Below are 15,624 nucleotides of genomic sequence, written 5' to 3'. Positions count from 1 at the left end.
CCTTCGGGTTCGGGATAGCGAGTAGTAATATTCTGACACTACAGCCGAATTGTTTTGTTCCTGCCGATGTCCCTGTAGTCACCTAACTGTTTACGTTACGTAATTATTTTCTTTCAGAAACTGCTTCGGCGCAACGCTCACAGGCAGAATGGGCAGCTGAAACGCGGCGACTTTTTTGATAACAACTTACTAAACTAACCTTTTTACTTTACTTGGCATAAATGCTGCGCAGCGGCTCACAGCTCGCCCAGTGTAACCACAGACTAGTAGATTAACTCCTATAGGTACCTACCTACGTGTGGAGCAGGCATTACTCCTAAAGAAAAATATTTTTAAAATCACGTTAAAAACCTGCTTCGTGATTAGGTCGACATGTCACGAAGGGCGATTTCAATGCTTATGGTTGCATGGGGCTTATTTACTGTGTAACTAGCCCTAATGTACTGTGACCTAGTTAGCTTTGAGACCGTTTAGATTTTTTGTAATTTGCTTTTGCATTTCGTTCCCTTTATCATTTGTATGTTTTTGTTGTTGACGGAAGGACGGACGGTATATAGGTAGGTATTTTGCTCTAAGATAATGTTAGGAGGAAATCATTCAAGTTTTTTCAGCGAAGGCACTTACTTATTTATTTTGTGTACAGAATCTGTCACAGTACTACTATTGACAAGTTCCATACAACCACCATATATGGGTACATTTTGTGCAATTCTTACACTGAATGGTAGCGAGAAGAAACCTTTCTTTTAAGTCGGGTCTTATTTTCGGTTGGTTAATTTTCTTGCATAGACTTTTTCGCTATGTGGAGGCGGGGGTACCTTACCCACAACTCCTAAGTGTACTAGGCAACATCACCACTTCCTTAACATCCAATAACCTCTAGGCTGATAAAGATAAGTACTAGGGGTACAGAATTTGGTGGGAGGTTGTACGTGCGGTGAGTAACTGCGGCGCCCTGCAGGCGGCTCGCAACTAATTCCGTTAAAATTCTCAGTGCGCTATACCCGCCTGGTAGCGGTAAGCAGGGTAAACGAGGGGACTGTCATCCACCTTGTCCTTAAAGTAGGGCCATACACTTAATCTACTGTAGGAAAATTCGATCCAGCCTGAAGCGAGACTGGTCAAAAATAATAGCTTCTAGAAATGCTGAAACCACTGAAATCCAAAGTCGAAGGTTCAAATTCGAGCATTGCTTTGAGTAGGTACTTACCTACTTAGCACCTGGCTGACATTTAGTTGAATAAGTATATTATTCCAAAATCCAAATAACGTGTCTTGTGTTTCAGTAACTATCTATCATTTTCACTAATTTACTAAGATATAAGCGTCCGAAGTAATCCTGTTCATGAAAAACGAAGTCACAGTTTTCAAACGTAAACATACCAAAATAATTATTTTATTTATACTCTGCCACTTGAATCAACGAAAATTACGTAAATATGGTACAAGAAACCGAGAGAACTAAAATACCTAAGTCGTAACTGCTCTTCAAATACACATCTAAGCATTATTCCTTGGTAGTCGTCATATTCGACAAATAACCCTAGAACTGCGACTGGGGGCCGAACGGACCCCCTGTTATCGAAACGCGACGGTCGCAGGAACTAGGGGACTAAACTTAATTATGTCATCGCTCAAGGTCGGCCGTGATGCATTTGTGTGTAATAAATCTGTCAATCCATCCGGAAAATGTTATTTAATGCTAAGAATGGCATCAACTAGGACCTAGATTACCAAAAGGTACTGTCGTGACTCGTGTGTTAAGTTATTTAATGTTAAAATAAAAAAAAATTACAAAAAAAATAAAAACCGACTTCGATACACAAACACTAAAAATTGAAAAATAATTTAATTTATTACCGAATATATTATGTATACAAGAGTTAACATAGTTCCATAATAATATTTTTTGGGGTCGGTGCCAATGAGGTGCCATTGTGGAGTCTCATAAAAATATGAAGTCTAGACGATTCGCGCAGCTAAAGCTAATTGGCACCGGCACCAAAAAGTATTATTATGGAACTAGTCGGTCGATCGAAGTCGGTTTTTATTTTTTTTGTAAAAAAAAATTATTTCACAATTTATAGTGGCCCCATGGAATTATGCTATGACTGGTTAAAAATCTACTGTTTACTAAGCTATTACACTGATCGCGAGCAATTTACTCTTATCCGTTGAGGAGTTCCAGTATCTATCTTCGAAGATGTTCATCAGATCTTCACCAAATTTAAATGGGACCAACTTTGAAGTATACCCTTTCAAACAAAAAAAGAATTTTCAAAATCGGTCCAGGCGTCATCGAGTAATCGGGGAACATACATAAAAAAAAAAAAAATCCGACGAATTGAGAACCTCCTCCTTGTTTAGAAGTCGGTTAAAAATTCATAAAACAATAAATTAAGAATCGCATCAACTAGGTTACCAACTGTCGTAAAACCGATACCGATGGAGCAGTACAGAGTGGAAACCGCTCCCGGTAAGCGCAGTGTAGAACGATCTCCAATTCGCTGGACCAATGATCTCAAGAAGTTCTCAAGAAGGTGTGAAGCGGGTGTACGAAAAAGGCGGAGGACCGTGTAAATAGTGAGCTCTTGAAAAGGTATACGTCAAGCAGTAAGCGCATGTAGGCCCATGGATTAGTTTGGAGACTTATAACAATTTTTATTTGAAAAGTAACCATCCAGAATGTTTGTATTTTGTGCTGATATTCATCATCATCATCAACCGATAGACGTCCACTGCTGTCTCTTGTAGGGACTTCCACACGCCACGGTCTTGCGCCGCCTGAATCCAGCGACTCTCTGCGACTCGTTTGATGTCGTCCGTCCACCTAGGTCTTCCAACGCTGTCGCCATTCCAGCACCTTGAGACCCCAACGTTTACCTATCGGTTTTACGAACTATATGCCCTGCCCATTGCCACTTAAGCTTCGTAAGCCGTTAAGCTATGTCGGTTACTCTTATTGTCCTACGGATCTCCTCATTTCTGATTCGATCACGTAGAGAAACTCCAAGCATAGCTCTCTGCTCCAAGAATAGCTCTCTACTCCAAGTATAGCTCTCTGTGCAGATATTACTGTCATCAAAAGGTTATCAAAAGCAACGTTATTCCGCGCTGAAACAATTCACATCAAACGCGCCAATTGTACGTCGCACAACATACTGAGCCAGAATTAAACAAACTTCTAATCTCTAACATCAAAGCCGTCACACGCCGCAAGTGCTGGCGGACGAATAAAATAGCCGCTCGTGTTATTAACAGCCCCTGTAGGAAAAAAGAGGGTGGGTGCGTATGTATAACCCCTGGATGTGACATAGGGTAAGAACTATAGTTCTAAAAGCCGCAAAATACACAATTACATACAATTTTATTACATCACTAGATGATGCCCGCGAATTCGTACACGTGGATTTAAGTTTTGAAAAATTCTGAGGAAACTCTTTGATTTTCTGGAATAAAAGGTAGTCGGTGTCCATTTCCGGGATGCAAGCTTATAAGGGTGCTTGCATAGGGAAGCATGTTTTTGGTATCGACAGATCGGTGGGGGTAAAATAGCCTCATCTTATCTTACCTACTAGCTTATGCTCGCGACTTCGTCCGCGTGGACTACACAAATTTCAAACCCCTATTTCACCCCCTTAGGGGTTGAATTTTCAAAAATCCTTTCTTAGCGGATACCTACGTCATAATAGCTATCTGCATGCCAAATTTCAGCCCGATCTGTCCAGTAGTTTGAGCTGTGCGTTGATAGATCAGTCAGTCAGTCAGTCGGCCACCTTTTCCTTTTATATATTTAGATTACCTGCCTCTTTGTGTACGAGCTCATTAGATAACTTGGGTCTAATTTTACCCGCACCGATCAGTACCGATCCACACCGTCGGTACCGAAAACCTGCTTCTTTATGTGAGCAGCCTATCAATCATTTTACCAAATAGATGATGCGGGATGCCTACGACTTCGTTGACGTGGATTTACGTTTTTCAAAAATCCCGTCGTAACTTTTTGATTTTCCGTAATAAAAAGTCTCCGGCATGCAAGTCTCTTTACTGAATTTTGTCAAAATCGACTAGGCCGTGAAAAGATAGCATACAGACAGACAGAACACACATATGTATATCCATGTGGAAGTATGGATTATGGATTAAGCCTATGTATCGAAAGTAGGTACTTTCAGTTGAAAAACAAAAACCCCCGCGCTCTATTTATTGAAGTTTTTCAGGCTTCGCCTCTAGTGCTTAATCCATCCAGACTCCCTAAGTCCTTGTCCTCGTATCCGAGAAAAAAGGAGGGAGGGTCGAATATCCCACAGGGGGGGCCGGCAATGGACTGAAGGAGCCCCAATCAATCTTACAAGTCGCAGTACGACGGGGGGAGAGGCACTTTCGGGGGTCGAAGGGACCATACCCTCTTACGGTCTGACTGACCCTTCGGGACGGCTCGGCGGAAAAGGTCGGACCTAAACTCTGGAATATTACTGTAGAGGGTTTAATGTTTGTGATTAATGTACCGTTTATATAGAGGTTTTATCATTTTAATGAATTTAGGACATCGATTTTTTGTCTACATTTTGTGTGCGTAAAATATTTTTCATTCATCAAAAATTCAAAACTACATTAAATATTCATTTTAATTTTAAAATAAGAGATGCATGAACAACCGAATTAGTTATTTTGTAAATTTCATTTATAGAATTTGGAGCTATAGTTTGGGATCCATATGAAGCAAAATATATGTCATTAATTGAAAAGATCCAAAAAAAATTGCACGCTATGTATATAAGAGGATGTATGGATACTATCCCTATTTGTATCCGTCGCTTTTTGTTGGAGGTATGGTGGGCTTGGATACACTGGAACTTAGACGTAAGTTGCTTTCTATAGTGCACTACTATCAGCTTATGAATGATAAAGTTGACAATCCAAATATATTGGCACGTATTGGCGTCGCGGTTCCGCGGAGATATATGTGTGGTGCAGAAGGAGCGTCTGGTCCGCGGCGTCGTCGGCCGAGGCTGCTGTCGTCCGGCGAGCAGCCTCGGACGCGGCGCGGGTCGGCCGCACCCACCCACAGGGTAGAGGCACAGATAAACCAGATGCTGGATCAACTCCCAGATGCCGACGTGTTTTATCAAAAAGATGTAGCTTTTATGAAAAAAGCAATTTGTGTAAATGTAATAATAAATTTAAAAAAAATATATATGATTAAACATTTAGCGTGATGCAATTAGATAGAAATGGCAGTTATAAATAAACCGAAAAGTGTTTTTCATTTTCATTTATCCGTGTTTACATGCATTATTTTATATACTTACCTAATTTGCAGGAACGATATTTTTGATAAGCATTATCGAAATGAAAACCTATCACAAAAAACCATCAGAAATTCTACTTTCTCAGTTCTCCGCCGGGCATCGTTTTTGTGTCTTGTCTAATGCCGTGACGCCCCCCTTGATGAAACCGTACCCCACCACCCTACGCCCTCGCCTCGAGCGAGAAAAATGAGTTAGAAAAGATGCGGCGCCCGATTATGGCGTAACGCGCCTTTGTGTGGGACATTCTGAATCAATCGGTCGCAAGGGCCGTAGCGTACGTCTCACGGAATACTTGTCAGGTACGACCGCCTATAAATCCTCATGTCCTGGTTCCTGAATTGTAAAACTTTGCCAAATTCTTCAACATTCTTTCAATCTGTCTATTTGTCAACCTGCCCGCCCGGTTTCATTCACTTTACCTCAATCTCAGTTAGCTCTTCAATTTGAGACATATTTTAGCCAGTAGTACCCGAAAAAGATTTCTTTCAGTATCTTACATATTATTATCTCTCAACACTAGTTGACCCATCCCGGCTTCGCACGGTTGCGCTTACCGATACGATATATTTGTCGCGCGTCTAACACATAAGTAAAATGGGGCCGATTCTCTAGGCGGTTTTCTAATTTTAAAATGTCTAATATTAGACTTAGAAAGGTGTGTTATTCTGAAAACCCACTTAAATGACAGGTCTAACCTAAAATTGAATTTGACAGCACTAAACTATTCAATTTAGATTTTAAAGAGCAAAAGTTATTCTGTTGCACGAACTAAATGCCTAAATTAAGAAACGTCAACCTAAAATTTTCTAAAATTAGAGTGGACCTCGCGAGGTGCCCACTAAATTTAAAGAGTCTGCTTAAATGGCAAAATGGACGTGTTTTGAAAGAAATATTTTTATTTGAGTTTAGAATTGTTATATTTAAGATAAAAAAAGTATCTTTTAAGTGTTTTAATTTAATTTAAACTTTATAAAATGGAAATATACGTGGTTTCTCTGGCTCGTCGTTAATTCACAAAAAATAATTAGGTTGGTTATCTACTTTGTTGTCTAAGAGTATCAGACACCTCCACAGACATCCTGGCGGCTTCAGCAAGGCAAACCTAAGATCCTTAAGTCTCCTTATTTCTTAACTAGCAAGTGGCAGCTGTTCGAAAATCCTGTGGGACTAGGATACTTTTCTGTAGGTACTTAGCTTACCTACCTACCTAATAAAAGTAGCCTATAAGTATATCCTTCACTAGTATGTGTCCTTGTGAAAAATCTCTGTGCCCAACTAGGTTAGATGCATAAAGGAACATACCCAGAGACAAAAACTTGCATAGGTAGCTACCTAAATATTAGTGTGAACATAAATCTTTGCCAATTAGGTATGCCAAGGTAAAACTTGATGCCTTGTTATCATTATCAATGAGATTAATTCCTACTACCTATTACTTATTGCTAAACATATCAAAAATAAAGCAGAATAAGTGTGGTGGTAGAGTAGGTACTTATAATAAAGTTTAAGTTCTAAAATCTTAATGAGTTCACCTAAAGGTTTATTTATAGGCTAAATTAACAGATTTTACATTTAGTTATGTCTTATACTTACATACCCCTAGTATTGAACTAAGTACTTGAGTAGTACCCAGTTACTTCTTTATTTTCAACTCAGTAGATACCTGCTTGAAAGACTACCTATTACATGCATAAGTAGGTACTTATACTAGCTACAGTACAGTATAGATAACTACAACTAACTGACATAGCCTGGGTTCACTTTAATCATCTGATAAGTTTTAGTTGAGAAGTACCTAGTAGATACATCTTGTAATTCCTAAACATATCATGATAGGATCTTGTTGAGTTTACCTATATAGGTATACCCATACCCATATGGGTATACCTATATAGGTATACCCATACCCATATGGGTATCACATTTCAGGTTAACTAGCTGACCTGCCTGAGTTGTACCTGCCCCAGCTTTGTTCGGGTGGAATAAGTACCTATGTAAGTATCTGAAAATTATGTCGTAGTGGTCTATATAGGTACTTAAAGTAAACGTTCCTTACATGCAAATTCTCAAGTTTTTAAGCTCAGCAGCTTAATAAATTACTAGACTCAGGAGTCAGCAGCTTATATGCTGATGTCAGTCAGTCAGTTTATATTTTTACATTTACATAATATGTACAGAAGAGAGAGAGAATAGCTAGGACTTCTCCATAACATCCTCAAAAATGTGTGAAGTCTGCCAATCCGCACTTGGTCAGTGTGGTAGATTATGGCCAAAACACCTTATTCGGAGAGGTGACCCGTGCTCAGTAGTAGTGACCCGGCGATGGATTGATAATGATGATGATGATGATGATGTACTGACCTAGCTACCTGCCTTTAGGTCACAAGAAGTATATAGGGTACTTCTAGTACCTAAAGTGATCCTATAATGGTTCCTTTGAGGTATGGAACCCATAGTTAGAAGAGAAATAACGTCAAAAAATAATTTGATTTCTTTTATCTTTTCTAGATCTATTTTATTGAAAACGGACTAAAGTTTTCTACACATTCCTATAATTCTACAAATTAATACAGAAATCTATAGACTCAACCTTTATTTAGTTTGAAATCTATAGATCTCTGACTTTGCATAGACTTAAGATACTGATAAAAGAGACAGAGTTATATCATTGGCATAAATCTGTCTCGTTTTAACTGAAACTTACGTCAGAGCAAAGTCAAAGTATGCTCTCTATACATATCTGTGCTTAAAGTATTATGTTTTAACTATGTCTAGTCTGAGCTAATTCAAAGTATAAGTACTCTATAGATTTTAGCCAAAGAATATGCAAACCTCAAAAAATGATTTTATAATTGTTATGGTGAAGACTGCATTGAAATTGATATAAATAGGGACTGAAAACTAATTTTGAACTATTTATACCTATAGATTATAAATTTCATTTTTCAGGTAGTACTAGTACAACTAAGTCATACTACAGCTGCTCAGTATGATGAAGGCAAGAATTTCCTAACAAAAGCAAGAAAACTTCAATCAGATACTTAATTAACAATTACTTTTATTAAATAAAATAATAAAATATATACATATGTTTCATTCTGTACTGTACATAATTAATATTTATTTCAATAACATTTAAATAAAAATTAAGTTTAGGAAACAACTGTTCATTTTTGGTAGATGAGTGACGGAACATCTTTTTAACTCGCAGACTCCATATACTTGGTTTCATGAAATGGGCTGAAATAAAAATTATCAACGTTGAAAGTTTGTTATGATGATGTGTTGAAAGGTGTACCTAATGTATCCTACACTTCAATTTTTTGCTATGCATACTAGCTGTTTACTATGCAATTAAGCATCACTTTCTTTAACGGTGAACCAAACCATTGTGAGGAAACCTAAATGCCTGAGAGTTCTCCATAGTGTTCTCAAAGGTGTGTGAAATCTGTCAATGTGCACTCGGCCAGAGTGGTGGACAATGGCCAAACTCTTCCCGTTTTGAGAGGAGTCCCCTGCTCAGTAGTCAGCCGGCAATGAGTTGATCGTGTGATGATACTAACTGTTGCCTGTAATTATTATTTTTATATAGGTATGCTACACTTCCATTTTTTGCTATATTATAATATGTACTAGCTGTTTAATAAGCAATTAAGTATCACTTTCTTTAACCGTGAAGGAAAACATTGTGAGGAAACCTACATGCCTGAGAGTTCTCCATAGTGTTCTCAAAGGTGTGTGAAGTCTGTCAATCTGCACTTGGACAGAGTGGTGGACTATGGCCAAACTACATTTTGAGAGGTGAGCTGGCAATGAGTTGATCATTATGATGATACCAGCTGTTACCTGTTATTATTATTATTATACACGTAGGTATATACATTCAATCTTGATCTTGTAGGTACTTTCATGCCTTAAATCACATTACCGCCTTAGTTTGTTGAATTCATAGCAGAATTCATGGATACCTCGTTCCACGTCCTTGCACGCCAGATTTGTAAGTATACCGCCAAGTTTCAGAACTTCCTCGCTGTATATTCCTTTACCTGTATATTCAATGTACTCTGTGGCAGTCAGTTATTTAGGATGATTGCTTTTCATCTGTTTGCATTGATTTCCTAGCAAGAGTTTGACAATTAGGTACCTCGGTGATTTCAAGGTAAGGTAGGTAGGTAAGATTCCAAGCAAAATTCTTTGCTTTTATCTATTTTATGCACATAACCACTATTTTCACAAAGTTTTGTAACAAAAACTAAGATTCTTTAACCACAAAACACAAAGAAATTAGGTTAGAAATTATATTTGCAACAAAAATAATAGATCTGTTTTTTAACTAGTTTTACGGCTCTGGGTTCTAGCACTTTTGATCAAAGACTTAAGCCTACTTCACACGATAAAATGAACAAAACTTCAATTTTCGACACTTTTATTGTGATTCGACCTAAATAAATCAAGTAAAGTTATTATTTTTGTATTTCAAGTAACATCGTTCGATATTTTTCGCAAAAAATAGTTTTAAGATTAAAGGGGAAAATCAAACACAAATTTAGTGCAGTTCTTGTTATCTTAAATAGCAACACTTACTATTCAATTCAAACGTCGTTTTAGACGGCCATTTAGGATGTTTAAATTTAGTTGAAGCAAAAAAGCGAATGCAGTTTAGAAATAGAAATCCTAAAATTAAAGAATCTAAAATTTAGTTTAGGTTTAGGTACGAGTACAACAGAATTAGCGCCATTTGTCACCTTTAAAAAATAAAAAATGAAAAAATAAAAAATAGTATATATGTGTGTGTATGTGCATGTGTGTATGCATATATGTGTGTACATACATGTATGTGTATATATATGTATTATCTGTTCTTTGTTTTTTTTTAAAATATTTAGTCAGTATATTATAATATAGTAATATTATTTATTTATAATCTTTTTTTTTTAATGATAAAAGTAGGCATGATTATTGTAATGCGCAGACGTACGCATTGAGGGTCAAACCTCTGTGGTTTTTTACAATGCGTGCTACCTATTATGTTTAATTTTCTCTTGTATAATAATAATAAATTAAAAAAAAAAAAAAAGCCTATCAATAAACAATTATTATTAATCTGAACGAAACTTTTGTAAAAAAAGAATTGTCAAGATCGCTTCAAAGTAATAACAACAAAAAGAATTTATTCCCTATGCCGGAGAAACCCTATTCGGGTTTTATTTCGGGGTACAAAATATCCTTAATGTAAAACCAGTATTTAAACCAGTAGTAAAACTTAGGTAGGTAAGTATGTCAAGTTGCATTTCAATCCGTTCGGTAGTCTCAAGTTTCAACGTGATGCGTACACAGACAGACAGGCAGGCAGACAGACAAACTACATCGATGGTAAATGCTTCCTCATAAGATTGAAATTTTTAATGAATTCGACGCTTAGGTATCTACTCATGTGCTCACGCCTGCGCTACGGACGACATCGGACATCCCTTCGCGCATCGCCGACATCGCGCGCCGCTGTTATGTCATAGTGTACTAACAATAAAACTTGCAGAAGTCATCTCTAGTCAGTCACTTGCACTGCACTGCGTAAAACACAGCAAGCCAATTTCTCCCATTGCTATTAAAAACTTGCAGAAACTGACTTGCTGCGAATATTACCACAGTGCAATTACTGTTGTTGCACACAGTATGACAGTGAGCATTGTGCACAGCACAGCAAGTTAAAGCCAAGTCTGATGAGGTATTTGTACAACTTAACAGAGCTCAGTGCTGACTTCTGCAAGTTGTATTGCTAGTGGAGACTTCGTTTTTAAATAAATTACTTATTATGCGAATTCAAAGTAAAAGTAAATCTAAACACAACGGAAATCCCAGAACCCTTTTCAGTTTTGAAACCGCAAAAAGTATTTTTCTACTCATACAAATATTTAACGAAAACATAATGCGCGGACGGGTTTAACCCTAGCTTAAACTTTCCGAACTAATGCTAAAGCCGGCGGTCTGTTCGACCCGCAAACGCGCTTTGTGGAGAAATTCTGTGCCCCTTGTTATGATTTGCGAACTCTCTTCAATATGTATCAACATAATATTTTATTATATGATCTTGATCACGTACTACAAAGTAAACCGCAAATATTATATTATACCAGATGATGCCCGCGACTTCGTCCGCGTGGATTTAGGTTCAGGTTTTTGAAAATCCCAAGGGACGTCGTCCATTTTCAAGAATACAAAGTACCTAGCCTATATGCCTAGCCTTTATAGCCACGGGATGCAAGCAATCTTTGTACCGAGGCATTAAGTTTTTTAGAAGTCCCGCGGGTACTTTTTGATTTTCCAGGACAAAAATATTTTATATTTATCCCCGGGATGCAAGCTATCTCTGTATCTTTAGTACTTATTTGGTATAGAGAAGGCTTGCATCCAGGAGACGGATATAGGCTTCTTTTTATACCAGAAAAATTAAAGAAAACCAAATCCATATGGATGAAATCGCGGGCTACATCTTGTAAATATCTCAATAATATTTATGAATAATTCTGAGTTTGCACTTACCTTATTTTCCAAATCCACTCGATCTTGATACCCCATGCTCCGCATATGCTTTAAATACGCAGTCGTAATTGGCACACTAAAGTCTATATCATCACCATAGAAAACACCTCCATCAGGCCGCCAAGGCTTTGGAAGTCTTCCATAGGAATGGGGAAAGTCCAAACTGGCAGGTAAGAGCTTTTTCCGTGGTGGTGACCTTGATTTCGGGGGATCTTTGGAGGTCAAATTGGCAACGTCAAGCGGATTGTATTTCTTGTCTCGTTTGTTTTCAGTCTTTTCAACTTCGTCGTCTTCTGTTGCTTTGGTGTTTCCTTTAGGGCTTTCCTCTGGGTTCTCTTCTTCTTTCTTCTGACTCCCAGGCGGTGGACTCGACTGTACATCTTCTACGTCAATGACACTATCGTCTTTATCTATTTCGGGATCAGTTCTGACCGGCTCTTCTTCTCTAAAAGGTTCTAATGAGCTTCTGTCGTAAAGTGTGGTCGCATCAAAGCTCTTGGACGTGAGTTCTATGTACGTGGGCTCTTCTTCTTCTGTATGCTTTGGACTTTCAATTTTTTTGAGCGGCTGTAGGTCCGTGTAGTCGAATTTGGGTTCGAAAGAGTAGTTTTGTGCGGCGTCGATTTCAGATTCCCAGTTTCTGTAGTCGGGAGCGCAGTGGGGTACGAAGGGGAGGTAGGGGTGCCTGGTGGGCGAGGGGGAGGGCGTGGGCAGGGGGGGAGGCGAGGCACTGCGCGGGCGCCGCGCGCACTCCGCACAACCGGTCAGAAAACGCGTGACTGCTTCCCGAGGGAGGAACGCGTAGGTTTCTGTAATCTGTGGGCAAAAATTAATAGGCATTTATTAGGTAGGTAAGTATACTACGCGATAGGTCGGGTCGACATGGTAATCAGGGAGGGAACGCCCCGCACAGCCCCCGCGCTAGCCCAGTGCGGGCGAACGCGGGTAAAATGCGGCTGTGCAGGGCGTCCCCCCGCCTCATACCCCGATTGCCATCTCGACCTGTTGCGTACTATATGTACTTTTACTTATATTGGTATGACTGATATTCCTACACTGGCTGCATAAGTAAATAGGCATTTACTTAATGGCTGGACAGATTTTCATCATAGGTAGCTAAGAACCACCGATTAAACCCGCCTTCAAATGAAAAAAACGCATTGAAATCGGTCCATCCCTTTCAGAGCTACGATGCCACAGATACGGATAGCCAGCCAGACAAAGCTGTCAAAATTATAAGTTATAAGCTAAGTATAAAGCCCCCCTTTTATTCGTCGCGGGAATATCGGACCAAATGTCAATCTCCGCGTAAGTCTCTATATATATAAAAGGAAAAGGTGACTGACTGACTGACTGACTGATCTATCAACGCACAGCTCAAACTACTGGACGGATCGCGCGAAATTCGGCATGCAGATAGCTATTATGACGTAGGCATCCGCTAAGAAAGGATTTTTGAAAATTCAACCCTTAAGGGGGTGAAAATGGATTTTTTGTAATTTGTGTAGTCCACGCGGACGAAGTCGCGAGCGTAAGCTAGTACATAATAATAATGTCCAAGTACGGATTGGCAGACTTCACACACCTTTGAGAAGAGTCAGGTTAGTGACATAAGTTCCCAAATAGATTTTTTACAAATAAACTGATATTAAATAAATCCCTTGTCCGTGACACTGTATTCTTTGCCTAATTTATGGCTAGTTCACTCTGCCATGTCTAAATGATCATGCTCTGACACTTTATAAATCGATCTGTGCTTACCCTAAAAGTACTGTTGCCATCTATCGCAATAAGTTTCAAGTATACTATTAGAACTTGAGCAATGGTTCGTTTCCGAGTTTCGGAGTAGTACCGAGCCAAGAAGTTTACAACATGTGCGATAGATGGCAGCAAGATGTATATAAAAATAATATTTTATTTTTATGATTAAATTAAATAATAAATCTAGGTAACTAAATTGTTTAATATTAATTAATCTACTCACTGTTCTATAAGTTCGTTTTTGTCCTGCATGCTTGCCAGGTCTTCCTTCTAGCTCGACGTGGACAGTGTAAATAATGTCAAAGAAATTCTCAACAATCGCCACTTTCCTGTACACAGGTTCCTGGTTTGCCGCATTCTGAAACAATGAAACATCAATTTCATTATTTGTAATGAAAATACAGCTTAATTATTAAAAATAATAAATTCCTTTTTAAACTGACAGATATTCAAGTCGTACCTACAACCCACAGCTTAAAGTAATAGGTGCAGTGGTGCAGACTGCAGACTCCAGAAACATGAAATTTTGCATAGAAGTTCCTATAGCATAGTAGTTCACCAAAACAAATTTTTCTAAAAATTCATCTCTATGGGTCGATTTTCAAGTTTTAAGGTGGTTGAAATCACATTGAAATCTAATTACAGCGCATTCTGTTGTGAAGTAGTTAAGAAACAGTTTAGCATAGTACTGCTACTTGCCGCTAGATGTCGTGACAGGTTAAAAAATATCAAATTAAAGTAACTTAATTTTAACCGATTTTTCGAATTTCTAAAAAGGAGAGAGGAGAGGAAGTTCACAATTAATAACAGTGCGTATTTTTTTATGCGTAACAGTGGGAAAAATCGACAAAAAAACCAAAAATATTTATGTATTTTTGTAGTTAGGTGTCAGACGCAAATATACGTAATAGTAACTTAGGTAGGTGGTATAAAGTAGGTATTCTAGAGATCGTTGATTACTATGTACTTTGTAGGTACCTACCTTAGGTTATGAAATATTTCGTTATAATGTGAGATTTGTAGAATGTATTTGTTTGTACAACTGCAAACTAAGCACGTGCAAACCAATCTTCAAAAGAAAATACCTACCTAGTGAAGTTAAATGAAAAAGGTAAAAAGCGGGGCGGTATAGGAGGTAGGGCACATTGGTCCCGGGATGTGATATTCACCACTACCAGCGGTCAGCGGGACGGGATCATAAACGTGCAAACCAAGCACGCGCAAGCAAACCAAATGGTCAATAAAAGTTTGAGAAGCCAAATGAAAAAGTATAAGAGCGGCGCAGGGATAGGGGATAGGGGATAGGGCACATTGGTCCCGGGAACTGATAATCACCAGCGGTCAGCGGGACGGGGTCACGAGTGACGGGATGGTCGACCGTGACGCGGACGGTACAATTAGCACTCTCGACGCAAAATGATTGCGGGATCGATGTCCCTTGTGGATTTTAATTACTTTCTGTTGTGCGTAATGCTATATGCATTACGCACGTTGCGTTTTTTTTAATTCTTTTTGTACCTAATTTATGTATAGCAGGTAGGTATGTGTAGGTAGGTATTATATTAGTAACATAAGATGAGATTATAGTGGACATAGGTGAATGTGAATCTTATCTTTCTAATAGAATTTTTTTCTAGCTTCACTCGAAAATAAGTAGGTAGGTACCTACTTACCTACCTAAAGGTATAGTTACCTACTAAGTTCTGAAAAAATATCATTGCAATTTAGCTAGGTAGGGACTAGGGAGGTCTATACCACAGTTTTATCGTACTGTGTCTATATTGTTATATAAAATGTAGGTAATTGTATGTAGGTACCTGCATAAAGTTGGTAGATACCTAGGTACCTACATAGATTCAAATTTTACACTTTCTAGAAAGTTCACTAACTAGTAACTACCTATCAGTATCGATAGGTATCGGGGCATCCCTAATTATTTTAAGCAACAACACGCAGCAACAAGAAAATTGTATTTTTTTTAAACAATGCCTAAAATGAATGTACCTATGTA

The 15,624-nt window shown here is 38.3% G+C and overlaps 1 protein-coding gene across 1 annotated transcript in view; it reads right to left on the bottom strand.

Moving 5' to 3' along the window:
• Window positions 1-15,624, bottom strand: part of LOC117983598 (nucleolar protein 4) — a 153,811-nt gene that overhangs the window by 72,431 nt on the left and 65,756 nt on the right. The window contains 2 exon segments of the mRNA XM_034970205.2: window positions 11,853-12,668; window positions 13,837-13,971. Of these exon segments, the coding sequence (XP_034826096.1) occupies window positions 11,853-12,668; window positions 13,837-13,971 (951 nt within the window).

The sequence above is a fragment of the Maniola hyperantus genome, chromosome 7, assembly GCF_902806685.2.
Source record: "Maniola hyperantus chromosome 7, iAphHyp1.2, whole genome shotgun sequence".
NCBI lineage: Eukaryota > Metazoa > Arthropoda > Insecta > Lepidoptera > Nymphalidae > Maniola > Maniola hyperantus.
The sequence above is the reverse complement of the archived record's forward strand: the minus strand, read 5'-3'. Positions and strand labels throughout refer to the sequence as shown.